Source organism: Notothenia rossii, assembly GCF_949606895.1.
Source record: "Notothenia rossii genome assembly, chromosome: 11".
NCBI classification, from domain to species: domain Eukaryota; kingdom Metazoa; phylum Chordata; class Actinopteri; order Perciformes; family Nototheniidae; genus Notothenia; species Notothenia rossii.
In genome coordinates, this window is record NC_136910.1 from 8,128,211 (window position 1) to 8,155,174 (window position 26,964).

The following is a 26,964-nucleotide window of genomic DNA, read 5'->3' on the forward strand; positions in this document are numbered from 1 at the left end:
TTTAATGTTTTTCACCCATCCTTCCTCTTCGATGGGCTCTAAAAGCAGCCATAAAGCAGAGAGAAGGACTTTTATCACTCAAGCACTCAAGTTAGACTAAATGCAATCCGGTAAGAATGATTATATAAACATACTTGGTATCAATTGAGGTTATGTGTGTGCACTGATAATGATACAGGCCCTGTTTGAGCCTGTCACAAACAACAGCTTCACATTCACCAGGACAGAATGACAATGAGTAAGGGAAAACATCTCAATCTTAATTTCATACCTCCTAATTTATTTTCCTGACTTGTTTCCTTTTATGTTCACTGTGTAATGCAATAAATATCATCTTTTTAAAAGGAACACAACTGTATGATAAGTGTATTTGTAAATCCAATATGCTCTATCGCATCAATTGAACAGGGACAATATTACTTTTTGAACTGGGTTTAAAACCCGTCTCTCGCCACACCTTTTACACTGCCTCAATCTAACAAGTTCTTCAACCTGTCGAAACTGACAATCCAACATTACACCGACTTTATGCAGTGATTGGGCAGGTGTGTAAAGGTGATAATTTAGATTTGAAACATCTCTCTTATGCCATCTGCTAAACTCTAACATCACTTTAGATTGTTAAACCGAGTACAAACCATATGTAATTACCATTATCCCAATCTGAACATATTGCCCTCTGATTAGTTGCAGATTGGGGTTGTTGTGAACATCAATACACACTTTTGTCTTCAGGCATCTAGGACGACAAGTCATTAGAAAGTATTAGTTTCAAGTATACCAAAACCTTTAGATACACCAAACTTAAGGTCAGTGGTCTAAAGATTTGAGAATAAATAAGTAAAGATAGAGATATATCTGTATGAACCATAGGACCACACAGAGGTCTGATCCTTGCAAAAAGCTGAATATGTTTACAGACATAAGAGACATTTTTATATTTTAGACTTCATTGATATATTATCCTTTATTTTTACATTCCAAATCACACCATATTTTCCTTCTTGTTGAAATGTGCTTCACATCAAATACATTTGATTGTTTGCCTTGCCTGCAGTTATGGTGTTGGCATCAGTTGAATCACTGTAATACTTGTAACTGTAACATTGCATTTTGGTCGTAACCAACACACCAGGTTTAATCGGTGTAGGGTCAGTTCACCAGAAGAACAAAACAAATATTGTGAAGTCTGTGGATCCTCCAGAATAAATGGGACATTGTTTATTTCAAATGTAATTGTTCAACCTGGTGAGCACAACAAACAAAATGCTATTCAGCTCCACTGAATGGGATTTGGACAGAAATCCCTGCAGCAAGGATTTCTAAGCCTGACCAAATAAACCCAGAAATGTCTGCATGGAAAGAACCAACAAGGATAACTTAAGAAATACATTTTTGTATTCTTGATTGAAGGATTTAGGCACAAAACATCATCACATCTCCAAGTTTATTCAAAGTCAGACCAGTTCTCGGTCACCTTGATTAAAGCTTCATGAACATTGCACAGACTTATTTCCCAGCTTGCAATATCTGTCATCATCTTTTATTCCAACTGGTAATAAAGCCCCATTTTATGAATGGATAAAAGCCAGTCATGAAAGCAGTTTTTCTTTATTTCTATGAGGAGCCTCTCCGTATCAAAGGAGGACAATGAGGTGGCCTAAATCCGTCCACGGTACATGTGAGATGTGAAAAGATGAAGAGGGAATCATGTCATGGGACGAGTTCCTTTGATTGATGGAGCGACTAAAATAATGAGCGAGGGACAGAGGAGAAAGTGATAAAAACAGTCAAAGACCAAAAAGGCAGAGTGATGGAGACTAATGAAAAACATCGAGGATAATTGAATAGAGGAGGGCTTGGGTGAGGGGGAGAAAAAAGCAGAGGGAGAAACTGGCAGATGGAGGGTGGAGAGTCGGTACACCGTGGAAGTACAAAGAGAGGGAGGAGAAGGAAGGAGAGAGAGATCAATCCAACAGCTGAAGTAGGAGAGAGAGAGTGCCGTGCTGAAGAGAGAGGGAGAGGGAGACGGCTTTACTGGGGCATAGAGTAGGTGAAAGTGTGTGTGTGTGTGTGTGTGTGTGTGTGTGTGTGTGTGTGTGTGTGTGTGTGTGTGTGTGTGTGTGTGTGTGTGTGTGTGTGTGTGTGTGTGTGTGTGTGTGTGTGTGTGTGTGTGTGTGTGTGTGTGTGTGTGTGTGTGAAAGAAATACAGAAAGAGAGGCTGCACAATACACTGGCTCAGGACTGGCTCACACTGATGCACATTTAAAGACTAGAAGGCATGGACATTTGATTTTGAAAGAGAAAAGCAAATCACTTTTTCTTGTTTTGCCTCATCTATATTTTATCAACTGGATCTTTTTTCTCATTCTCTAATCCTGGCCCCCTTTTTTTACTCTCTTTATGGTTTATGAAGGAGGTCACTGCGGATACAACAAGGAGCAACACAGCCTGAACTGCAGACTAAAAGGTATTTACTTTTTATAATCCAAATGTTGGTTTTATTGGGTAATGTATTAACAACCTCAATATTGCCAATTTCTTTGTAGATCACATTTCAAGTCATTTAAAGTGTGTATCATATGGGGGAAATGATCACATGCAGTGATGATAAAAGCATTGTGTGTGTCATCTATGTATTAACTGAATGAAAAATGAAAAGTGAAAAGTACGGGGTGCACAAAGACAGAATAAATGATCACAGGGTGTGTGAGGGTGAAAGTCACCCCGCTTTACAAAAACAAGTGGAGGCTGCTGACATTTTGACAGAAAGAAGGGAGGGGGGGCTACACGTCCTCTGAGGTGGGGTTTTGATATGTACAGTAGGTGGGGATGAAAAGCAAAGAGGGACAGAGAAATCATTACAAAGAGTCCTTTAAAGGAAATTAATTGCACATATCAATCCAGCTTTAACTACTGCGGGCTCTGCTAAGCTTCATTAGCAATAGCATACAGAGGACTGTAACAAGTTGATTTGTTTGCTAGTATTTAATGAAAATCATGGAAATTCAATTACGAAATGACACATTAACGTGACACTTTAACTAAAAGTATGCAGTCAGGCATTTTTTTCTGGAAACAGTGAGCAGCGATGGTGGAAAAGTGAATTCTCTAAATGAGCCTTTCATGCTGAATCCAACTCTTCGGCCATAATTGAATCCCTTGTGACTAGTTAAGCCCCATGGTCTCTTGGTGATTATTCATTATGAATCAGAATTGTACATTGCAGCATTTTACAACCGCTCCCCCACAGTAAAAAAGTAGGTTGTGACCCATTGTTTTACAATGATACAGGCACAGAACTTAAGGGGGGATAACTGATGGGGAATAAGGTAGAAATAGGAGTTAGGAGAGAAATATTAATACTTGTGCTTATGTAAAGCCTGCGTTTATGTAATACCTACATTAATACCATCCAGCCACTTACAGTATTGTATTTGATTTAACAGAATCAAATGAGAGCTTATCAACACCCACATTTCACACACTGCTTAAGCTGTCAAAATCGCTACCTGCTCCCAGTATTAATGGTGTCAGCTGGTTGAAAGGTGGAAACCTTCTAAAGGGCCCAGACGCTGACTCACACACACACACACACACACACACACACACACACACACACACACACACACACACACACACACACACACACACACACACACACACACACACACACACACACACACACACACACACACACACACACACACAAATTGTTTCAGTTCTGTGCACTTTCATCCCGTAGATGCAACATAATTGACTTTGTACAGCCTCCAAAGACCTTCCCAACACAGTGTAATGCACAACAAGCAATGCTGACTTTAAAAGCTTGTCTTCCTATTGGTCAAATGCACCTGGGGGAGTTCATTAGTAAAAAAAGGAAGAATATAAACCAGGCAATTTAAAGCAAAGTGGGAACATTAAGATGAATGGCTCCTTAAGAAACACAAAAACAATTTATCATAACGGAACAAAGAACAACCAGCAGCATTGTCAATGCCTAAAGGGACTGAATGATAATGTATGGGTAATACCAAAGGAGAGTGTCATTATGAAACAATTGGGAGGAAGATGAAAGGCATGAATTACACTGAATTCTCCAGAAAGCTTAATCTTTCAGTGGTGATTTGTGCACCTGGAACATTTCCACCATCACTGCCTACTTATGTCCACTATCCTGTCCTGTCTTATGTTTCCTTGTTCCTGCTATATCCTTTATGATCTCTGCAGGAAGATGTCAGTGAAACAGTTTTGACAGTGCTATATGGTCCAGTAATTCTCCAGGGTTCGGTGTGGAGAGATTGTAGGACAAAAGACAGACATGCTGTGAGAATATTGTCAGTGAAAGCTCACTGCACTGGAGGAATACAGTTAAACTCTGTTAGCAGCCAGCTCCTACTGAAACAGAAATGCAAAACCCACAACAAACTGTTCCTTCAAATCTGTCCCATGGGAGTATTAAACTGGGCTACAGCTGTATGGAGAAAAAAACACAGAACACACATGTGCCTGTCCAAGTGCACACAGCTTTTAATTTAAGGACAAACTGGATCATTGGCGTAAAGAAATGCCACATCTTCTGTGTGACATTCAAAGCGACATTGTCTCACAACCATGATCACGTAATGTGATTTTTGAATGAACTTTTTTTTCCGATGTAGTGAAATTGTTGTGCTCATTAGGATAGGATGCCAGAGCAGAGCGGTTTCCCCTGACTCTGCAGGCTTTTCATTATTACATACAGGGAGATTTCCCCCAGGGGAAAGATCTGGAGGATTGCCGTAAGCTATGGAAACAGCAAACTGCAACACATCCACTATTATGAGGAACTGAAATAGCTCCGAACACCGCTTCAAGTTAAATGTTGCTTAGATGGCTCGGAAAGCAACAACTGTATCTCTCTAATTGGGGAGAATTTATCAGGAAACACAAACAAAAGCTGGACACTAGTTAGACTCTAAAGCATCATCATCATCGGACATAAAAACAGGAGTAATACTCACATGATGACAGAGCTATATCTCGAGTGGGCGATCATAAACCTAGCTTTGGTATAATGGTCTCACCTCATTAACCTCACTGTTTGCTGATGTAATCTAGCTTCAGAGATGCTGAGCGGCCTGTTTCATGCCAGCAGGGTCACATGGCCCTTTAGCGGGTAATTTTTGGCTCAGCCTAGGTAGGACAGTGTAGATGTCATTAAGAAACAGACAAGATAAGGTGGAAAGAACATCATTTATTGGATGGAAAGTACACATGTAATGCCTTTTTATTGCTTTTCTTGTCTATCACCAACCTTTGAACCTTGGTATCTGTAGAGATGCTCATTTTGAACACAGGTGAAGGTCATATTTATTATTTAAACCTTCATGTACTTAATGGTTTTTCCACACTTCCTCTAGACCTATTGTTTTAAGGTTGAAAATGTTACTGGCTTACTAGAAAATCCAAAGTTTAAAGCCGAAATAGACGTGTAATAGTAATAGGTACAGATTGAAGTCTTCCTGTCTATCACTTTACACCCCATTACATGGTAGGTGGATTACTGTAACAGGGCCTGACAGGCGTTGACACGGTCCTCACTTTGTCAGCCATGTCTAACAGCATTTATTAGTACCCTGTTGACTTTTGTCTCTCAGTGTTACCTTTATGTCAATGGACGTGCAAGGTAAGTGAAACTGTCACCAGTGGAGAGTCTATTTGTGGCTGTTTATCTGCCATAAAATCCACCCTAAAGCCTTAATCCTGTGCTCATCTCCTTGTGTTTGTCTGCGGTCTGCTTTCATTGTGTCCGAGGCCTGAGGTCTGTAGTCAGGAGCTCTGGGACAGCATACAAAGCAAAAGATGCCCTTGAAGAAAGTACCGGATAACAGCAATTGTATAGATAGGCTGGATATATTAGATATTCTTTGACTCTGCTTCAGCACTTCCCTTCTTTTGTTATTGCAGCAGGCAACCTGTTGAACAGCTACCTTTGAAGTCTCTGTTTTCATGACATTTTAAGGCACTTTCTGTCATATCACCTGTCAACAGTGAAAAGGGCAGTTTGTGTTGCAGTAAAAGAAAAAGCTTGAAATGAGGTGTTTTACTTTTGCTTCAGTGCTGCTTGTGCACATACACTTGGGATTGCTGCAGGAAACGATATGTTACTAAACTACAACATTGTTTCTTATAAATTGGACCACATTGATTAGCTGCAATACAACTCCTGATAACAATTATGAGATATTATTCTTAGCCATTAAGTGTTCTTCATTAATATAGTATTAGGACTGTAGGTGCAGATTAAATCATATGTGATAGATATTAAACTAACATGGAAGACTTCTCTATCTGACTGTCCGTCTATCCTTTGATTTTCTCCACAACCCTTCAAATAATCGACTTCACATTTGTTGGGTTTATTGCTGAGGTACCACGGAAGTGCAGCGTCCAGTGCAAGTTCTTGAGATTAACGAGACATATTTATTAGCTGTGCATTAGGGCGTGTAACTGGCCGCCACCAGATGGTCCTCACACTTGGCGAGATGTCAAGTTGTTTGCATGAGTTCTCGTAAAAACTGCAAACATTATTACCCAAAGTCAAGCAATTGGACAGTTTTGAAAAGGCATGTTTTGAATGGGCACTGCATTAGTATCTTACTAGAATATCCAACTTTGCATACAATTTATTTGTCTATATTATCCATTTAGGTGTAGGACATATTGTACAAATCTATGCAATACTTAAATTAACACACTTTGGGTCATGGGCCAGAAAAAGTAAAAGTTACAAATAACTCAAGGGATTTCTGTTTTGTTGAAGGAAAAGAGACCTCATCTACTGTACCGAACATTGTTTACGGGAAGTGGGGAAGACTTACAAATAACGCACGGGGTATTCACTTCTTAATCTGAGCTGCATTCAGGTCTCCCATCCTACCCAACCAAGTTTAGCCTAGGCGAGGCCCTCAGCGCACGCTCAACCTGACCCAATTATATCCAGTCTGAGGGGAAAGATAGCCCACTTTGATTTACACGAGACCGCCAGCCAAGCTCAAGCGGACTGGTCTGGCACTTAATGCTTCTTTCTGCAAGACATCCAGGACAGATGAGCACTGCTTAAGGAGTCAAACAATGCTTGCGATCACACAGTATGCGCGTACGTATGTGCTAGCGTGTGTAAGCTATGAAGTGAGAAAGATCTTACTTCGCTGAGTGGCGATGGGAAGGATCGAGCTGGAACGTACATCAAAGGACCAGGATGTTTATTGAGAAATGGAGAGCGGGGAGCAATTCATTTAATCATCCACGTAATTACTGATTAGCAGAGTTATCATTTTTCTGCTTGATTAACAGGCGTCGGCTTGTGTTGGATACGAGCGTTTCCTCCCCCGCTGACGGAAATGCCAGGATCTTTGGGTGCATGTCGTATAAATCAATTGGTGGTATTGTTATCTGCCTGTTAAATTAATGAAGGGCGCCATGATCGTCAGCTAAGCACTTGAATACATCAGATTGCTTGAGCACAGATTTAATTGATGCCTGAATGCCAAGCCCTTCCAACCCCACCAGGAAAGTGTTCAATTAAATGCCATTCCTCAAAAATACTTATTAACATGATGCTAATATGTTTCTTGGAGCTTGGGTATAAAAACCTAAAAGTATTTGTCTGCTGTTTTTTTGCTCCTACCGCTGAATACAGTTACTCATTATACCACAGCTTAGTCCTTCCCCCTTAAAGCAGCACGTCAGAGCACCACCTCCAGACCTGATGGCTAGCGATGCACCATTCATACAAAACTAAGGGTTCTCTCCCCCTGTTTAGTGACTCATCCCATCCATCCTGTGTTGGAGTAGGCCTAGAGTGCTGTCAACGGTTCCTCATCACTGGTGGTGTGAAAGAGGCTGAAGGGTGGAGACCCAGTGAAAGAGAGGGATATAGAGGACAGAACTTGGACGCTCTACTTTCGCAGGACTTAAAAGTGGGACAATCTGTTCCTTGGATGATCTCCAATTCTAGTTTCCGGGGACTGATACACTGAAAATATATCTATACACATGCTCTGTCCTACATAGGGAGAGAGTGACTGAGAGGAAGAGATAGACAAAAAGAAGAAATATCAGTGTGTGTTAAACTGACTCCATGAAGTATAACATTGTGCTGGGACTGGATATTTATTTGACCTCAGAAAGCTCTAACGTAGTGACAAGTAAGATATTTAAAAAAACGAATTCATACATCATTTGCAAATGGGATTTCACATTAAAATCGGTCCAACAGATGCAACAATATTTGTCATAGTGCATAATAGGAATCTTCGTTACCTTTAGTTGGACAAACATTATTACATTACATGTCACTTGTTAGACGCTTTTATCCAAAGCGGCTAACATACTAAATACTGTGGGCAATCCCCACAGGATCACTTTGGGGTGAAGTGTCTCAGGGACACAACAACATGCTGACTGCAGTGGGGTTTGAACCTGTGCTCCCTTGATCCGAACATCAATGCACAGCCCACTACGCCACACACCTCCCAAACCATGCATAATGTTTTGTTCATTATAATCCCCAAGGACTAAATTAGCCCAAAGTCATTATTTCAACCTTGCTGCTCTTTGCTAAAAAGGCAAGATTTCCAGAAAAGATCTCAGAAAAGGCGGAGAAGACTACAGACGAAAGAGATCACCTCTCTCAGCAGATCTCCATCCATCCATCTTAGCTTTCCAGGGGCTCAAGGAGGGTATCTATCTCTGTCCTCGTTATCGTGATGAATTAGTTCCTGATTCTTCATCCTACTCTCTTTCTATGTCCTTGCGGTCTGTGAGCCGATGTCAGCCCCAGGTCTATCGAACATCCTCCTTCTGAGTCTCCACTTGGCATCTTATCACCAGAATTCAACCACTCTCTGGTTCTGCTATGGGCAGATTGGCTCGCCACCTCCTCAGATCTTCAGATGTCGCGTGTTTCTTCGCTTACATTGCGTGACTGTTGCAACTCATAGTCATACTGTAAAGCCATAAAGAGATTTCTTCCTAATGGCCTTTCTTTCTAAGTAGTTGGACACAAAATCCAATCTTTGTTCTGCGTGATAAAAGAACTCAAATGTATCTGAAGCTTAAGCAGGCTTCATCAAATCAAGTGAGTAACTTCCAATGCTAATCTTTTGAGTATTACTCTCAAATAAAAATATTGTCCATGATACAAAAAAGTATCTAGATGATGCTTTTGGCTTGGGCTGTAGCAGAGAGTTCATATCTTCATTCCTAACTTTGACATAACAAATCTAGATTAACATCTGAATGTTCATTCATTTTGTATAGATGTGTATTTCTGCAAAGGTAAAGCAAAAGACTAGGCTCTGCTAATATCATTAGTGTTGGAATTATACTATTAGTAGAACTGATTCCAGTGGTCGCTGCATGTGGTTGGTTCTGCGTTGTTTGATCATATGAACATTTCCAATCACTCCAATATGTCCAAAATGAAACAATTTCCATGCACAACCATTTAAGATTAACATAAACTAAAAGACTTGGAAAAAGTCTGACCCTTTCTCACAGCTAAGATATTGTGTCATAACTTTGTTTTAGTCACAAACTATGAGATTTTTTCAAATATGTCAACGGTAAGAAACAGAATGACGTAAAACAGATTGTCCTGAGTTTAAGACTTACACCAATCTGGAGATAACAGGAGTGTGCCCCAACTGTAGCAAAGATGAATTTATCGCAATATTCAACATTATTATACAACACTGTCATTTGGTGAAATGCCAGCAATTACACATTAGGACTTTGAGATGAGTCATGGTAACAGCCGTGTGCAATTAACAGAGGAATTTAACCTGCGTTTATTCATGTTGTGTGATCCTGTCCCCAGTGGAAAAGTAGAATGAGTCGTGCTGACATTTCAAGCAGGCCTTACTTAAGAGGTGCAGGCTGATCTGGACATTTTCCTTTGACCTCAGCATTTCAGAGTAACTAAGCAAACATGCCAATGAAAAACAATTCTAGTGAGAGGCGGAAAAACTGCTTCAGTGTAAGACAGTGAAAAATGAGTACGGTCTGCAGCTGGCAGAAGATGCAGAAAGACTGTCTCGAAAGTGGAATTCATTGCTCTCTACCACCACCCTTCTCCCAAGGAGTCAAGCCGATTGGACAGACAGCTGATGGCCCCTACAGGGACACAAGAGCCAAACGGCTAGAAAAAAAGCTTTTGTCGTGGCAGAGTGTAGGAGTTGAGTGAAGGCAGAGACCAGATGAGTTGCGACATACATAATGAGTTGTACAGGCTAGAGAGGCCGTTTCAGAAGGTTTAATTGGACTCGCCATAGTTAGGATGTGAAATGAAATAGCTCTTTAAACACAAGTCTGCAGTGTTCATCATTTCATCTGCTTTTTATCCTCACATTACTGTTGATTTTGGCTCAGTTCTCCCCTTGCTGCTGTCATTCCTTTTCCAGTCACGGCTCTCTCTCACCCCCCTCTTTTTTCTCTCAATCTGATTACTCTGTTTTATGCAAACTACAACTCTCTCTGTGTTTCTCTCCTGTGTATTCCCCTTTGGGTTTTTACATCCCAATTATTAGGCTTCTCTCAGCTTGTCCTCCCGTTCCTTATCTCGCCTGGTGCAGACTCAATGTTGTTCAATATTTGATGAGACTTTGTTCATAAATCAACCTCTTCTATTCCCTCCTGGTGTACTTGAATGATAGCGTTAATCTCCAAAACCTTTTGACACACTGCTTTTGTCAACTTTTGAGAGAGGTTGTCGGCCTAAATCATACCCTGTTGTGTGCTTTTCCCTATAAATACAGGCAGTTGACAACACCTTAGTTCTCAGAAGGCTATTGAGACCCCTTAAATGTACTGCCAGTGCTACAATCCCTTAATGAAAAAAGTGTTATGTGTCAGCCAACATGGTTTATTCATTTATCCCATCACATTCCTCAATAGCAGTGTGGATAGATACCAGTTTCCTCTTCTTTCTGTCCTCCCTGGTTAACTTGCTCTGACAGACACTGTGTTTGTGTTGAAGTAGCCCACCCTGTCACTCTCAAAGCATCTTGGGAAATCGATCACAGCCAGTCCTCTTCCCTCCGTTGTATCGCCCTTTTTGCCCAGTAATGCTCAACTGGCAGACTTCCTCTTGCCCAGTGAGACATGAGCGGAAAAGCTTTGGGTTGTTTTGCAGACATCCAGTCAATCCGCTAAACACTGCTGTCAATATAATTACAGTAATTGAAATGTGGTTTTCTGGAAATGTGCAGTAGCTGTCGTTTGTATTGTTGCATTAAAAACAACCCTGGCTGCAGTACGCGTCCAGGTTTTTAGACACAGTGACCCAATCCTAGGTCACAATCTCATCATCTTCATATTTTTACCTGTCTAAAAAATGATTATGCCAACTTCCCTAAAGTGACCTATTAACTTCAGTGGTTCAGGGGGGTCTCTAGGTGAATAACAGGAGAGGAAAGGGGTCAAACATATGTCTGCAACCCAAATGTAAGTTAAGTTAATGCCTAACCCATAACCGAAATCCTGAGCCTAGTTTTAATGTCTAACCTAATTATGCTAGAGCTAAATCAACAAGCTATCCTGTATTTCCTTTTTTTCTTTCTTTATCCTGCTGTTATCCCAAGATACATGTTTTTCAGAAGAAGTACAAAGGCATGCTGACATTATCAACTGAGAAGTAAAGCCAATGTTGGCAAACCAGCAAGCACTTTGCTTTCAAGATAAAAAAAACAAAACAGTTTTCTTGTTAAAGTTATTTCAATATGGGTGTACTCTATGACCTCTTCAATGTTTTTGTTGAATACTCTTTTGTCTAGCTTCTTCATCTCTACATTATTATTTATGTCAATTACAGGCCACTGTAAGCTGTGCCAGACACCTGTCGATGTCCTCGATCACCGATAGAGGTTGATAAGTCAAAAGTCATAGATCGCTTAATGTCCCTTTAACCTTCATCAGCACCATTTCTTCCTTCATATTGTACTAAAAACTAATTAAATATAAATATGCATGTTGTCAATCTGTGATTTAATGAGTTAAGATTTGTGTCCTAATTCCATCTGATATTTGCTTGAGTTCCATCTGTCCTGTTACCCATTTATTACAGACACCAACTCATATGATATTTAGAGCGCCAAACTGCCAATGAGTCAATGGGAGATTCCCTGCGTCATTCGCCATATTAAGGCAGCTGTTGGCAATAGTCCAGATCTCCATGATGGCAAAAGCCCTTTAGCCAGAGATTAGCCAGGACAGAACAGATGGAGGCCCAAGCATGCCAAATCTGAAACACACTCGAGCAATTAAACAATTTGGAAGGCAACATCCACCCTGGGACAACGTTAAATGTTTAAAAATAGCTGTTGGCGATGCAAGTTGTATTTTGAGGTCATTTGCACGATGAGCAAATGCCATTATTCTAAGATGTGGCTTCCTAGAGGTGGCTTCACGGAAATGTACATCTTTGAGTAAAAGCACAAATTTAAAAACGTGGACTGTTATTTAAATATCCCGCTTCTCTGAAATAGCCCCATGGTCTTTTAAATGAATAGTGTCTAAGCGTGTTGGAAACGCTCACAAGTCGAGGTACAGACAGGCTGTAGACGTATGTCGCAGATAGGACTCACAAGTTCCTTAAAGCAATAAATAATACAGTTTGTACCGAGGAAGTGAAATAGAAAACACACAGCCCCACAAGATTTACAGACCAAACAGTTCCCATCAACTGCAGCTAAGGGTTTGTTGGAGTGTATTAAAAAAGCACTGAAGCATGTGTGAGATATTGACAAGTTCACCAGGCCATAGGCTTTCTACACGGCAACAACAATCGATTCACAAGCCCTGTGGTTTTTGTTGCAAATCCATAATCTTGCTTTTGCAACAAAAAAAAACACTTTAATTCTGTTTGTAGTGAACTGACAGATATATTGTTGCAATTCTGACTCTTATAGCTGCACAGAACTTTGTGCAACAATATCAGGCATTTTTCTTGAGGTTGTCGAAAAGTATCGCTGAACAATGTTGACATGATCAAGGCAAAAAACAAAAAAAACATCAAAGACTGACAATGTATAACAGTGTACATGTATCTGAGGGTGATATTTTCTTTTAATTGGCTTACATCTAGCTGTAAGCCCTGGGTTGTGCCTCACACATACTGTAGGTTGGCTCCATTACCGCAAAGTAGCAATGATCTTGACCTCATGTGAAGCCACATTTCATATCCAACTCACTCTCTTCTGCAAGGAACCTGTGATGCAAATTCACAGAGCTTATATTTAGCCTGTCTTTCATCAGCCTGCTATTCCCCGATGCTTTCCCAGTGGCTAAATGGAAAATGTGGACCAGCTGTGTGCTCATTCACACATGTCGACTTATTAGCATTGCTGGAGGCTAGCTTTTCTATTGTTGCACGTGTCCATTACCTTCTAATTCTGCTTAATTCACTTTGTCAATGTAATCAATGTTAAATGACCAAAGTTGACTCCCTTCTCTGCCTGTTTTCCACAGCATGTTTCTAAGGATGAAGCCAGTCTCATGGGATAGTCATGTTTTATCTCCATGACAGCAATGTCACTCAGCCCTCTCTGCAGTGACCCCTGCACAGCAAAGGATGCTGGAAAATAACGAGCACTTTTATCCCGGTCAGGAGGATGACAAAGATGGGGAGGATGAGGAGGAGGAAGAGGAGCAGGGAAGAGAAAACAGAGAATGGGAAGATGGACGTGACACGGAGAATGGAGGGTTAGAGGGTCTTGAGGAGACGGAAATGACCGGAGGAAGACAATCCTGGGAAGGGAAAGGTGGCGAGATGATGAAACCAGCAGCCATTGTGGTCAATAGACAGAGAGCAGACCGCCCAATGAGGCAGGGCAACCTGGGCAACCGCGGTATCACATACATGACCAATCAAGCCCTGCTGTATCACCAACCAGCCAATAAGCAACAGCATCATGTCATCGCGGCCAATCCTCAGCCTCACCACGCAGGCCTGAACGCGCAGCAGAAGAGACGAGCCCATATGGAGCGCAGCATGACCACAATGGCTCCCATGGAGGACACCTTCCTGACCATGATGGTGTTCCGCATTGGGATTCCCGACATCAAACAAACAGTAGGTGCACATACTCAACAAAAGTACCTCTCCTAACACAAACTAAAGATACCTACATGCAACTGGTATAAGTCTACAAAACAAAGAAAAGAAAGATTAAGAGAGGTCCTGGCTGACAAAAAGTATGATGGAATAGGATCGTTTCCTCATATCTATTTTCGGAAACACTTACTGGAGGTCTTTCCAAATGAGGAAGTAGTTGAAGCCAGTTCTCTCTGGTATTACTGCCTCAGAGAGAGATACATAGCTACAAGCTAAAGTGCGTATCTAATGTCTTCTGTCTGACAGTAAGGTCATTATCATACAGGAGGGACCATGGCAACATAGCAGATGCTAGGAGAATGGCAGAGGCTATGTTTCTACAAAGGAGGGATACAAGTTAAAACTTTGCATAGAAAAACCTAAGAAGAGAGGGGGCGGGGAAGATGCTTGATCACCTGCAGCTAACAGTACGTGTACCACTCGCAAAAGTCAGCATTAGGCACCACAACTATGGTGTACTGCGACATAAAGATAGCTGTCCCTGGCACTGATAGTCTCAGGGTACTTTTAGATGTGAAGGCATTTTGCTTATGCAACCTTTACTGATTTAAATTTGAGTGGGAGACAAAACTTTTTTATTATGAACACTTCATGAGAACTGTTATGCTGTTTGACAAATAGTTTGTGGAGAAAGGCAAGGCAAGCAAAGCATTTTCATTCCAGTCATCTCACAAGCCTAGGGCTAATTCCCAAATGGAAAAAAAACACAGAGCTTTACTTACGGACGACATATTTAGTCAACAACACCATGTAAGCGTCTGCCTTAGGTCAGACATGATCATAATTAGTTTCCAAAAAAGTCACTATCAATTCACACTTCCACAGCTCTCTGCTGAATGGTGGCGGCAGGTGAGAATTGTCCAGCCCACACTCACACCAACATATCCAGGCGAGAACGGGTGCCCCACGGTAACCCCTCCCCCCAAATCTTCCCTCCTCCATTTTCAATTCCCTGAACATGCCTACTGTTCTACATGTCAGCTAATCTGCCCTCAATATAACAGTAATTGCTAATTATCTTATAGGTTTTTAATGAGTTTGGGGAGAGCTGGAGAAGTATGTGACGCTGGCAACGAATGAATATGTGGAAAGGCATCTGCGTTACTCTTTGGTCTTCCATCAGCCACCGGCATCGTGTGCAGCTCTGCAAAGCACTGACAAACACTCGCAGCTGAAATAATATTGAACTGAATTAGGAGGGATGAACAGAGGGAGAGAATATTAGGAGCTAGTTGAAGACAGTGAGGGGAGGGAATAAATGCTGTGAAGAGAGAGGTGGGGAATTAATAAGTAAAAAGGAAGATATACGCATTTACAAATACCAATACCAACACTGCATGGGGAAGATCCCAAAAACTCCCCTGAGTGTGGACAAGTGTTACCAGAAAGATCTCAGAAACAAACCCTGTGTAAAACAGAGCGATGGGGAAAGAAGTGTCCCTGTAATATACAGTATACATTACGTCATACTCTCTCCAAGGGATTAGCCACTCAATCTCTCTCTTTAATATACACACACAACATATTTACACACACATATACTTCACAGCTCACTTGTATAGATGTGCAGACACACACACACACATACACACACACACACACACACACACACACACACACACACACACACACACACACACACACACACACACACACACACACACACACACACACACACACACACACACACACACACATCCTCATCATGTGGTTACCTCCCAGGGACCACCAAGACATTGCTACGGCAACGGGCGCCTGCCTTCACTAATGAACTGGTTGCCATGCCAATACAGTTGGCTACACTATCAAGTAGTGCAACCCATTGGGCTCAGAGGGGGGGGGGGGGGCTTGGAAGAGTGCTGAGCTGTGCAGTTTTACTCACAGTTCCCTGAAATGGAACAATAGCATGGATGCATACATCTTATTTAGACCTCTTGTTGTTAACCCCCCCCCCCCATGCCCCGGTCAGCTACTGTATGTCCTCCGGCTACAGACTTTAATAAAAAAAAAAGATAGTCTTTCTGTGTAAATGCAAGGAAATGTAATAATGTGGAGCAATGGGCAGTGCTCGAATCACCGTGAAATCTAGTTAGGCATACCACATACACACCATACTGTACATCTAAGGGTTTGTTTCATTGAGGCCGGTACGCCTCTGGTGTATCACACAGGCTTCTATAGTAAGAGGTGAAGGAGATTTCCTCTTGACGCTAGTTGGTTTCTTATCTTTTCGAAAGACTGACATTACTGTATGCAAAGATCAAAGAAGAGGGAAAGATACAAAAGGCAAATGATTATCCCAGTATATCATCTTTACTTCTTTATCAGGGGTAAAAAGGAAGAATGATCATAACATAGGCAACAATATTCTGATAGTGCTTATAGTAAGTTCAGAATAAATCATATCTCCATATGTGTGGCAGAGGATCAATTATTTAAAAGTAATGCATTCATATTCAGCACACACCACATTCTCATGCATTCGTCATTCACATATGGAAGGTAAAACCGTCATGCTACATTATTAATCCATTATATTATAACGCCCTTCACCAGATATCTCACCAAACTGACTGAATAATGCGGAAGCTATGTGTATTAATATAATTGCGTGCACCCTTAGGTTAAACACACAAACAGAACAATTCATTTAGCTGCTGCTTTAATGATATTGACTTTTCTCAGGGACAGAGCGGTTAGAGGCAGAAATGATCCTATTTCTTGGACAAAAGACACATAGGTACAAAAATCTATTAAACAATTACTGGACTCAGAAAAGCCAACGTTTCTAGGAAGCACTTAAAACATATTTAGACTATTTACTGAGTAACAACCCTGCATGCAAAGTTTAACTTAAGAGGAAGTAAAGAAGTATTATCAACACAATAAATGTAAAAGTCATCCATTATCGCACTATGCACAATGGCCTCTGTTATCATAGGTGATTACTTTAGCTTTAGTATGAACATGTCAGCAGCTTTTTAATAGTCTACGACGTGGTTGATTCAATTTGAAAGATGATTGATTTTGTGTTAACTGACCCTTTTCATTATAATAGAATAAAAACTGTAATTATTACCCCCTGATCGCTGCCCCTTGCTCTCTGTGTGTCCACCAGAGGTGTCTCCAGTTTGACCAGGACTGCTTGGTGTGGAGTGCCAAGCAGCAGATCGTCTGCTCCCTCACCGAGTCGTTGTGGGACGTCTACAACTACGGCCTCTTCCAGCCGGCTGGAGATGGACGGGACGCCAAGTTCCTGGAGGAGGAGCGCTCCCTGCGGGACTACGCTCAGACCTTTGAGAAGGGGGTGCCCTACCTGGAGGTATGGAGGGGGAGGTGGTTTAGTTTTGCTGAGGTGCAAGTATCCCCGTAGCACCAACACCCAAAATAAATGTCAGCTGTTAAAGAATAGAAAAATAAATCAAAGAAGAGCCTTTATTTTTGACACTACTTGCACTAACAAACCATTAAAATCCAACGCTTATGTATTTATTGATTGCCCTAAAAGTATTAATTTAATTATACTTAGTCAAAAAAATAATAACCAGCCTATAAAATATTCAAAAATGTTGCTACAACCCTTACTGTACATTCTTTTTGACAATAAGATAATATACAAAGCATTCATGAGAGAGCAGATATAAAGCATATATAAGTGATACAAATACATATAAAGAGAATACAATTTGAATATTTAGGACAATAACATGAAAACAACAGATAGATAGATAGAATCAGAGGGATGAAACCCCTCTTTAATGGTCACACATGCACAGCACACACAGTGAAATCTGGCCTCTGCATTTAACCCATCCTAGTACCAGGAGTCTACTACTAGTTATTGTACAGCGCCCGGGGAGCAATGGGAGTGGGGGGGGGGGGAAGGGGGTTGTAAATATGTACTCCTAACATGTGTTAGGAGTACATATTTACACTGTTATAAACATATTGGGTCAGAAGCTACAGGGGGAAAGGTTAAAACATTTCAAAATAGTGTTTATTTAACTAATTTAATTAAAAGTAATCAGTGATGTTCTGTAAGTAGATAATTCAGTTTTAGGATGAAAGGTGAAGCCTTAGAGTTTTAGTGGTATCTACTGCCCTGAATGAGTGCTCTCTTTATTACTGTATATCAACTACAGCTTTGTATTCTCAACCAAATTGCATACTGGGGGAATGCTGGAACAACAACATCATCTTCAGCACTTGACATTAACTTTTGCACTGCATCATACTTTGAAATGTTATTAGGTAACAACAAAAAAACACAAGACAAATAACTCAAAATGTAATTGTTTTATTAGAATCCCCATGCTCAACACGGTTAAGGAAAAAATAATATCCACTTCATGGATTTAATCGCATTCTGTGCTTTATGTAACCTCCAAATTATATTATATTTCCCCACTTTGTAGGAAGTGGGTTGTGTGATGACATCCATATGAAGTGTTCATGCTGTAGTAGAATAGTCCCACAGCGCCCTCTGGTGGAGCAGCTGCTGTACACTGTGGGGCTGGGTGGGGATCAGGTTTTGGCTTCAAACCAGAGTGTTTACATTCTTCATAAGGTTCCCCATGAGGACATGTCTACGTACTGATGAAGCGTCGTAGCTAAACTCAGCACAGCAGAATGTATCTCACTGCTCCACCAGTGTATTTATAACATGAGTAATGCCATTTGGAATCGCGTCACTTGAATGGAGCAGTGTTCGCTGGTATAAAAGTAGTTTCTTGATACTATTTATTTCTATTCTTAATAATAAGCTGTTGTAGAATGTGACTAGTAAACATTACAAATACAATTTTAGTCCTGATACCCGCGCATAATACAGGATGCTATCGAGCAGCTTATCCCTTATACACAAGACTCTGAAACATTTAGACCACCACATGGAAACACTTTAGGAACTATGTACAAAAAATCAGTTTTTCTATAGACATTGTATATATGTCCACTGATTCCAATGCTGGTACTGTACGTGGGATAAAGCTTCTCCAAGAAACACACACCAAATCTGAATTAATACTTTACAGACTCATGGAGCTGTTCCAACGACTTTGAGTGGGAGAGTGAATTTCTGGAAGCAGTGAGAGAGTAAGCTGCAGTTAACAAGAGTAATGGGGATCTGTGCTTTAAAGCTGCACTGCTAAATTGAATTATTTGCTGAAAAATCACAAGCCATCAATCATTCTAAGAAAAAAAAAAGTGAATCATCTGTTTGAATTATGCCTACCTTTGCTCCTCTTCATCAATACGTTTGAACATGTATCTTTTTCTGGTGTTCAGTTTAGGTACAAAACCAGAGTTTATAAACAGACGAATCTGGATGAGAAGGCGCTCGCCAAACTCAGCACAAAGGTATTTCTTCTTGTGTTCATTGAGTAATGCCTGTATACAGTATTCATTTCCACTCTGACATTCATTTCCTTCCTCTTTCCGCTCTCTCAGGCCAGTCTGAAGAAGTTCCTGGATTACATTCAGACTGGAGCAATAGAGAAAATGGCAAAAGTCCTCGAGAAAGGTCTTGATCCAAATTTTCATGACCCTGACACTGGAGGTAAGTTTGCAACAACCCTGAATATATTAAAAGTGATTAAAGGTCACCTATTATGCAAAATCCACTTTTTCATGTCTCTTCCACATCAACACGTGTCCCCTCTGTGTAAAGAGACTCTGAAAGTTTCAGGAAAAAAGATTCTCTCTCTTTTTGTCCTGATCCATTTCTATAAAAACCTGTCTGAAAATGAGCTGTTCAGATTTTGGCCACTTTATGATGTCATAAGGTTTTTTTTGGATTGTGTAACCATTAGCCAATCACCAACCAAGGTTCTCCCCCCCCCCCCCCATTTAACCAAATTTCTCTCAGAGGGGCGTGGGCAGGGGCTCCTTATTTTTCATTTAAAGTAACAGACAGATAATCAGCACTTTGGAAACAGGGCTGAAACAGATTATGCATTGATCTGTTTGGTGTTTGGAGCCAAACACTTCAGAGACATGTTTGTATATATTTGAGACCTCTAATATATTGATGAAAAACAGCGTAATAGGGGACCTTTAAGATTAATGATATGAACACTATAAGAGCATCTGAGGGTGGATTTTCACTTGCTCCATTCTACCTGCCATCTTTCCTCACCACCCCTCCTCCTGTGGGTCAGAAACCCCGCTCTCTGTGGCGATGCAGGCGGGCATGCCGGTGGAGGGCATCCGGTTGCTGATTGTGGGCGGCGCTCATTTGGACTTCAGGTGCAGAGACGGATTCACACCGGTGCACAAAGCAGTGAGGGCTCACAATCACGCTGGGCTGATGGTAAGCACTTTGAATTAAGATGCATACATATTGCAAATACCCTGAAGTAGGAGATGCAAAGTGGACCAAATCAACTGAATGATTCTTATAACAATGTATAGAATTAGGTTAAAGACACATACACTTCTCATATAATAAGTATTGTAAATTGAAGTGAATAAATATGTTGCTGCTCATTAGGTTGAAAGACATATAGAAGCATTTAGCAGTTACTTAGATACATTGGTTAGTCATCTTGAAGTAAAGCACTTGCAATTAGAAACAGTTTTGCCATTGTGGGCTCTGCTAGCTGCCTCATGTTGTTTTTAAATACAACATGTCAAAGATACTTTGGCAACTGCTTATCATGAGCCATCTCTGTAGACATGTTTCTTTTTTTAGGAAATACATTATTTTGTCCATCCAACTAAAGCTTAAATGTGCAGGATAACACGCAGTATCTTGTTGTATATATAAGTAACGACGTTAAATAATCAAGCTACAGTACAGTATATGATATATAGAAATGAAAACGGCTATCACAGAATTCTTCTATAAATATATTGTGTTGATAAGAAGCAGCACTTATTAACTCTCTCGTTCTGTCTTGACTCATCTGTTTCTCATTACAGACAGAATATGCACACCCACACATAATAAAAATATAATTCTTTTTTTTTGTTGTCTCGCCTTGCTAGGCTCTGTTGTCCCTCGGAGCGTCTCCAAACTACAAAGACCGCTGTGGCCTGACCCCGCTGTACCACACCGTGCTGACAGGGGGCGACACCTCCTGCTGCGAGACGCTGCTGTATTACAGATCAAAGCTGGGGTCCAGGGATGAGAATGGCTGGGACGAGTCTCATCAGGTACCAATGGACAGTTTAATGTCCACCTGTCCATCCATTGATTCCCATGTGTTTCTCCCATATTTTCACGTGTGCGTCACTTGTCTTTATTTCTCTTCAATTGAAGCAATGCACCAACACTTCCTTCTCTTGATCTCTGTGTTTGATGTTTCACTTTCTCTCAGCATTTTCTCAAACACCCCTCTTTTCTTCTCTCAGCCTTCCTCACTTGTCTCTCCATTCTCTCTCCCTCCTGCCCTCCTTGTCTCTTCCCATAGCACAGGGATGAAGACGAGTTTGGAATGGAAGAAATACACAAGGTACCCTTCATCCTACCATCTCATCATCCCCACCAGCCTTACATAGGGCACTGGAAGCCATATGATATTGAAAACATGTAGATAAACTAAGAAGCTGAGTTCAGTTAAGGAAGGGCATTCGGATACTTTCCTTCATTACTGTAGATATGGGTGCATTGCCTACTTCATGTCTTTGTGAGATGCGTTTGTGCTGCGAGCCGGTTGTCATGGTATTTTATTTTTATTTTGCCGTGCTCTGTGATGTCTTTCTGTACTTTGTGCGTATCTTGTGATATTTTAGTCCCTGCTGAATGAGGGATCTTCTCAGACTGCTGAAAGCTCATCTGTTCTTTTAATTTTTTGTCTTTCTTTCTATTCCAACAAGGTGTAATCTATTTGCTTCTGAACTTGTTTTTCTGTAAAAGTAATTATAGATCTAAATATCTATACAACATATCATCTCTCTTTGGCTTTGTTTCTTTTTTGTCATATCTCTCATCTTACCCCCCTCTTTCTGCCTCGCTTTATTTGTATTCAAACACTCCCATCTGAAATCCCCCTCTTGGCTTTAACTCGCCTCTTGATATATTATGTCATTCTTACAATTTGTGGATATTTCTATCACTCTCTTGAAACTGAAAGGCCTGCCAGAATGGCTTTGCCCAGCACTTGGAGCATCTGCTGTTTTATGGGGCAGACACCTCTTCTCAAAATGCCTCAGGGAACAGTGCACTTCACATTTCTGCCCTGTACAACAAGGCAAGTTTGGAACAGATTCCCTTTTTGTGAAATTATTGTAACCATAATTACTACTGCTGTTTTTTCGACGGTTGTTAACCCATCGTTTTCCCTTTCCGAATGATCAGGAGAACTGTATCCGGGTTCTGCTGTACAGGGGAGCAAATAGGGAGGCAAAGAACCAACATGGTCAGACCCCTTTTCAGGTAAATGCTTTGAATGTATGCATTTTCATCATGAAATTACAATTCAATCATCAGTTTGTGACCAAATAATCCAGAAAAAGCTATAAAAAAAGCCATTTGTGAAATCACTTTGTGTGTGTTTGCAGGTAGCTATAATGTCAGGTCACTTTGAAGTCGCGGAAATCATCAAAAACCACAAAGATTCTGACGTAGGTAAGCTTTCAATCCAAACTGTGTGTCTCGAGGGGATCAAGTCTTACGATGAGTTCTCAACATTTGATTTACTTTTTGCTGAATCTATCATTTAATTGCACTTCCTTTCTTTTAACACCTAACAATCTACTTAATTTCTCCCTCCATTTCATCCTGTCACATTAAACACCCACTGTTCCTCCTCACTTTTTACCCCTTCTATAAACCCTCATCCGTTAACCTCACACCCCCATCTTCAGTGCCCTTTTTGGAAACGCCTAAGTATGTCCCTAAGCGAAAAGACAGCGCCGCAACTCTGCCTCTCCCCTCACTTCACTCCCACCCCCTACTGCGCGCTAACAGCGATAACTCCATGACCCAGTCTGACCCTCTGGCCCTGCCCATCAAGGCTGCGACCAATCCCAACCCGGGACAGGTACTGAGGACCATTAGGTGGATCTGCCGCTCTTTGTGATATTAGATATACTTCATTATATCTTTCTCAGTCTTTGACGTGTCGTGAGTTACAGGATCCACTTTAAGGCTCTGTCTTTATGGGGATTGGTTGTGTCTGCAGGTTCAACGCAGAGCCTCTATCGGCATGAGAAGCTCCAGCAGCCCCAGGACTCGCACTCGCTCCCCATCCAGAGGGAGGGGGGGGCAAAGTGACACAGAGGAAAGGCAACGGCAGCCCAGAGGCAGACAGGGGTAAGAAGCTTATGGAGAAGGGTCCTTTAAGGCCTTCCTGTAAACATGCCCTCTATATTTACAGATACCATCCTCTGTATGCAGGAAAATAACCATTTGAGTCTCTGTTGCATACTGTGTACTATTTTTAACTGAACGGTACACGCAAGTGCAGTATAGATGTTGCCTTTTCCTCCAGTGGTTCTTGTGTGTGTGTAGAAATATGGTACTTGACATTTTTGAATGCTTAGATACTGTGTACTTTAGATTAGCCCAGAACTGATAAAAGACTTACTTCGTAGAGTTTCTAACTAAACGTTCTATATTTCTGACATAAAATACGTACTGAATATTAGACAGCGTTAGTAAATCCAAGCATAGACTCTTAGTGTTGGTATGACTGATAAGAATGACTCAACGACTGACTGACTCTGATACAGCGTGACAAGCTGTATGTGGTATCACTTTGTCTCACTTGTTCCACAGTGTGCAGCAAAGTCTTATCTCTTGTGTTTCTGAACAGCCTCTCTATCTGCCTCTCTCCCTCTGTAGTGCCACCTCAGCGGCTAGTGGTGGAGGTCAGATGAAGCGCATGTACAGCGCCGTGCCGGGGAGGGTTTACGTGGCCACCCGTGCCCACCCCTCTGGTGGAGACAGAGAACTGTCACTTAACAAAGGCGACAGAGTAAAAGGTGAGACAGAGCCACAATTTAGAAGTAGGGTTTTTATGAGAATGAGAGAAAAACTTGCCCCTAGATGTTGATTTCATGATATTCTTGTTTAACACAACATTGGTCAAACATTGTCAACTGCAGATGATTTTGTGTAATGCTGAAATACTTTACAGTGCTGCTGCGTTAGAGGCCGGTGCGGGACAAACTTTAAGCTATGATCTAAAACATTACCAGCAATAAAATGTTGACATGAGGGCAGAGAGGATCGTAAAGAAGAGAAATGAGAAGTAGACACATCCAGTTATTAAAAAGCAATACATGTTCCCGGCCATCCTCAGTGGAACGTACAATGTTATTAGGAAATAGGTTGCTTAGGTTTAGTCCAGGGGAAGATATATACCAGTGTAAAAGTTTTTTACAATGGAGCTACTACCCACATTAAATAACATCCATTTATCAATGCTTTGAATAAATGTATCTATCATTCTATCTATCTGTCCCAGTGTTAAGTGTGGGAGAGGGGGGGTACTGGGAGGGAACAGTGAGAGGTCGCACCGGCTGGTTTCCTTCAGACTGCGTGGAAGAAGTGGCGCCTCCCAGCAAAGACAATCGAACAGGTGAGACAAAACCCGCGTGGAGCTCGTTGTATGTTAAAAATAATCTGTCTATGGCAAATGTAAACCATGGGGTTTCAGGCAATCTCCTGAGAGATGGATTTTGTCTCTGACCTACAGTACATTTATATTTGATGGGGCACTATTATTCTTTTTTGGCTTCCTTTTGTAGTGTGCTATAAAGGTTTTTGTGCAAAAGCTTCAATCCCAAAGTTCCTTCCAGAGGGAGTTTCTCTCCCACACATTCCCCCCCGCCTAAAACGCCTCCATTGGACTCCTTTGTTTACTTCCATAACATGATGACATCACTATGTAACACTGACGCTTATATTGGCTAGCTATTCAGAGAACGAGGTGATGATGCTTTGTATAAAAGCGTCAGCTAAATTAAATGTAATGAAATAATACGGCCCCTAAAACATTTGAAACAATGAGTTTTGTTAATCATTCAAAGAAATGTGTTATAGTAGTAGTAATGTTAACGAGACACTTAACAGTAATAATAAATAACACATACATTGGAAAGATGGCATGCTGGAAAATGGGTTACATGCTCCCTCAGGCTGGAATTATCCTCTAAGTCACTAACACCCGGCACATGTCACACTCGTGTTCAGCAGAAGGCCCTTCTTTGTATCAGACTGTGCCACATATACAGCACAGACAATCCCTTTTCTACCTTTTTCACAGCTGTCCTGTTCCCGCAGCAAACAAACCATATGCCACGCACAAGCCACAAGAAAAGGACCTAAATATAGTTTATTAATTTGTGTGTCACGCTGAGGACACAACACTTGACGGCAAAGGTGTTATGACGGAAGCTGAAGGTTTTAAAGTGAACATATGTTTTAATTTGCAGAGACGCGCAGTGAGAAAGCCAAGAGGAAGCTTTTCCGTAACGTCACCGTCGGCGCCTACGATGGCAATGACGGCCCCAGGTAAGAAAAGTAGCAATGACTTCTGATTGGTTGCGAAGTGAGTTGTTGGAAAATTGTAAATGTGACGGTGTGTTTGTCTGCCCTGTGATGTATCTGTGAGCTGCTTCTAACTTCTCTCCCAATGCATGCTGGGACTCCCTCAGCCCCTAGCAACCGAGAGCAGGATACCAGTTTAGAAAATAGATGTACTCATAAAACAAGAATAATCCCAGCCTCTGATATAGTTTGAGAGTGTGGATCACATGAGTGTGGGCAGCAACTGAACCGCTTGCTCTCTGCTTTATTACTGTAGGGAAAAAACTGTGAGGCCAGTGAAGGTGATTGAAATAGTTGACACCGTCTTGTTTTGCAGGAGGTTCACATGTGTGTGTGTGCACTCGCTTCACCTACCGTAGATTCATGACATCCCGTGTCCTGCATGTGTCTGCTGATCCCGATAAGCGCTTGTTCCCTATTGTTTTGCCTGAACACGTCAGCGCTGAAAGCACAAAGGGCAGCCATGTCATTTTCTTCAGCTCTGCCCCTCTTTTACCTCCCGCAGACAAATGCACTTGTCTCTTTGATACCTCCATCTACATGCCTCTCTCTGCCCTCTGTTGTTGCTTGTTTACACCGAACACAATAATAATGAAAGGTAGAGGGGGGGTTCTTCTTCTTCTCTTCCTCCTCCTCCTCCTCCATGGCATCTGTCAGAGGCTGCAGCTCAGCCCTGGGCAGCTGTGGCTGTGTATTATGAAGCTATGCATGTTTGTTTGAGAGTTAGTGTGTCTTTGCGTGTACATCTTGCTGCTGATGAGTCACGAAGGAAGCTGAGACATCAAGCGTTGGTTAGGTCCCTGGGCTAGTGAGACGGACTTACCAGTGGCCACCCGTTTTTTACAGCCTCTAACGCATTGTACCCGACATTACCCTTGTGCTGAGCCGTTCTCACTGTCATTGAAAAAAAAGAAGGCATTCACTTTAATGCAGCCGTGGCTTGTGTTCTAAATGGAAATAGCAGCCACTGGGGGTTAAATTACCTGTGCTAAGCTGGTTAAGCGTAATTGGGACACTGTGGTGAAGTGGTGCTCAATTAAGAGCGAGGTGATCCGGAGCATGTTCCCTCAGTGAATGCACGCTTTTGGGAGAATGTCAATTACCATTTTCAGAGTGAGGAAGAGTGCTTGTGAGCCTGTGCGTCTGTGGTGATGACAGCTCTGTGTTTGAGGAGAGGAGGCAGCGAGAGGAAAGTTTGCAAAATGTGTGTTTGAGCTAATCCAGAGTGAGAATCAGCTGTTAAATGTGTGATACAGCGGATGTGCGAACGCAAGCACTGTCTCTCCCCGTGTTGCCTTAAATTCATACC

At 41.5% G+C, this 26,964-nt stretch overlaps 1 protein-coding gene across 1 annotated transcript in view; it reads left to right on the forward strand.

Moving 5' to 3' along the window:
* Nucleotides 1-1,880: 1,880 nt before the first annotated feature.
* The window catches only part of LOC307023646 (SH3 and multiple ankyrin repeat domains protein 1-like), a 38,823-nt gene continuing 13,739 nt past the window's right edge, over nt 1,881-26,964 (forward strand). Inside the window, 18 exon segments of the mRNA XM_079657047.1 lie at nt 1,881-2,049; nt 2,417-2,466; nt 2,469-2,470; nt 13,652-14,116; nt 17,277-17,480; nt 19,445-19,516; nt 19,607-19,715; nt 20,317-20,468; nt 21,146-21,313; nt 21,571-21,612; nt 22,234-22,350; nt 22,458-22,535; nt 22,661-22,727; nt 22,967-23,142; nt 23,284-23,414; nt 23,946-24,085; nt 24,571-24,684; nt 25,541-25,619. Of these exon segments, the coding sequence (XP_079513173.1) occupies nt 1,901-2,049; nt 2,417-2,466; nt 2,469-2,470; nt 13,652-14,116; nt 17,277-17,480; nt 19,445-19,516; nt 19,607-19,715; nt 20,317-20,468; nt 21,146-21,313; nt 21,571-21,612; nt 22,234-22,350; nt 22,458-22,535; nt 22,661-22,727; nt 22,967-23,142; nt 23,284-23,414; nt 23,946-24,085; nt 24,571-24,684; nt 25,541-25,619 (2,315 nt within the window). The 5' untranslated portion in view covers nt 1,881-1,900.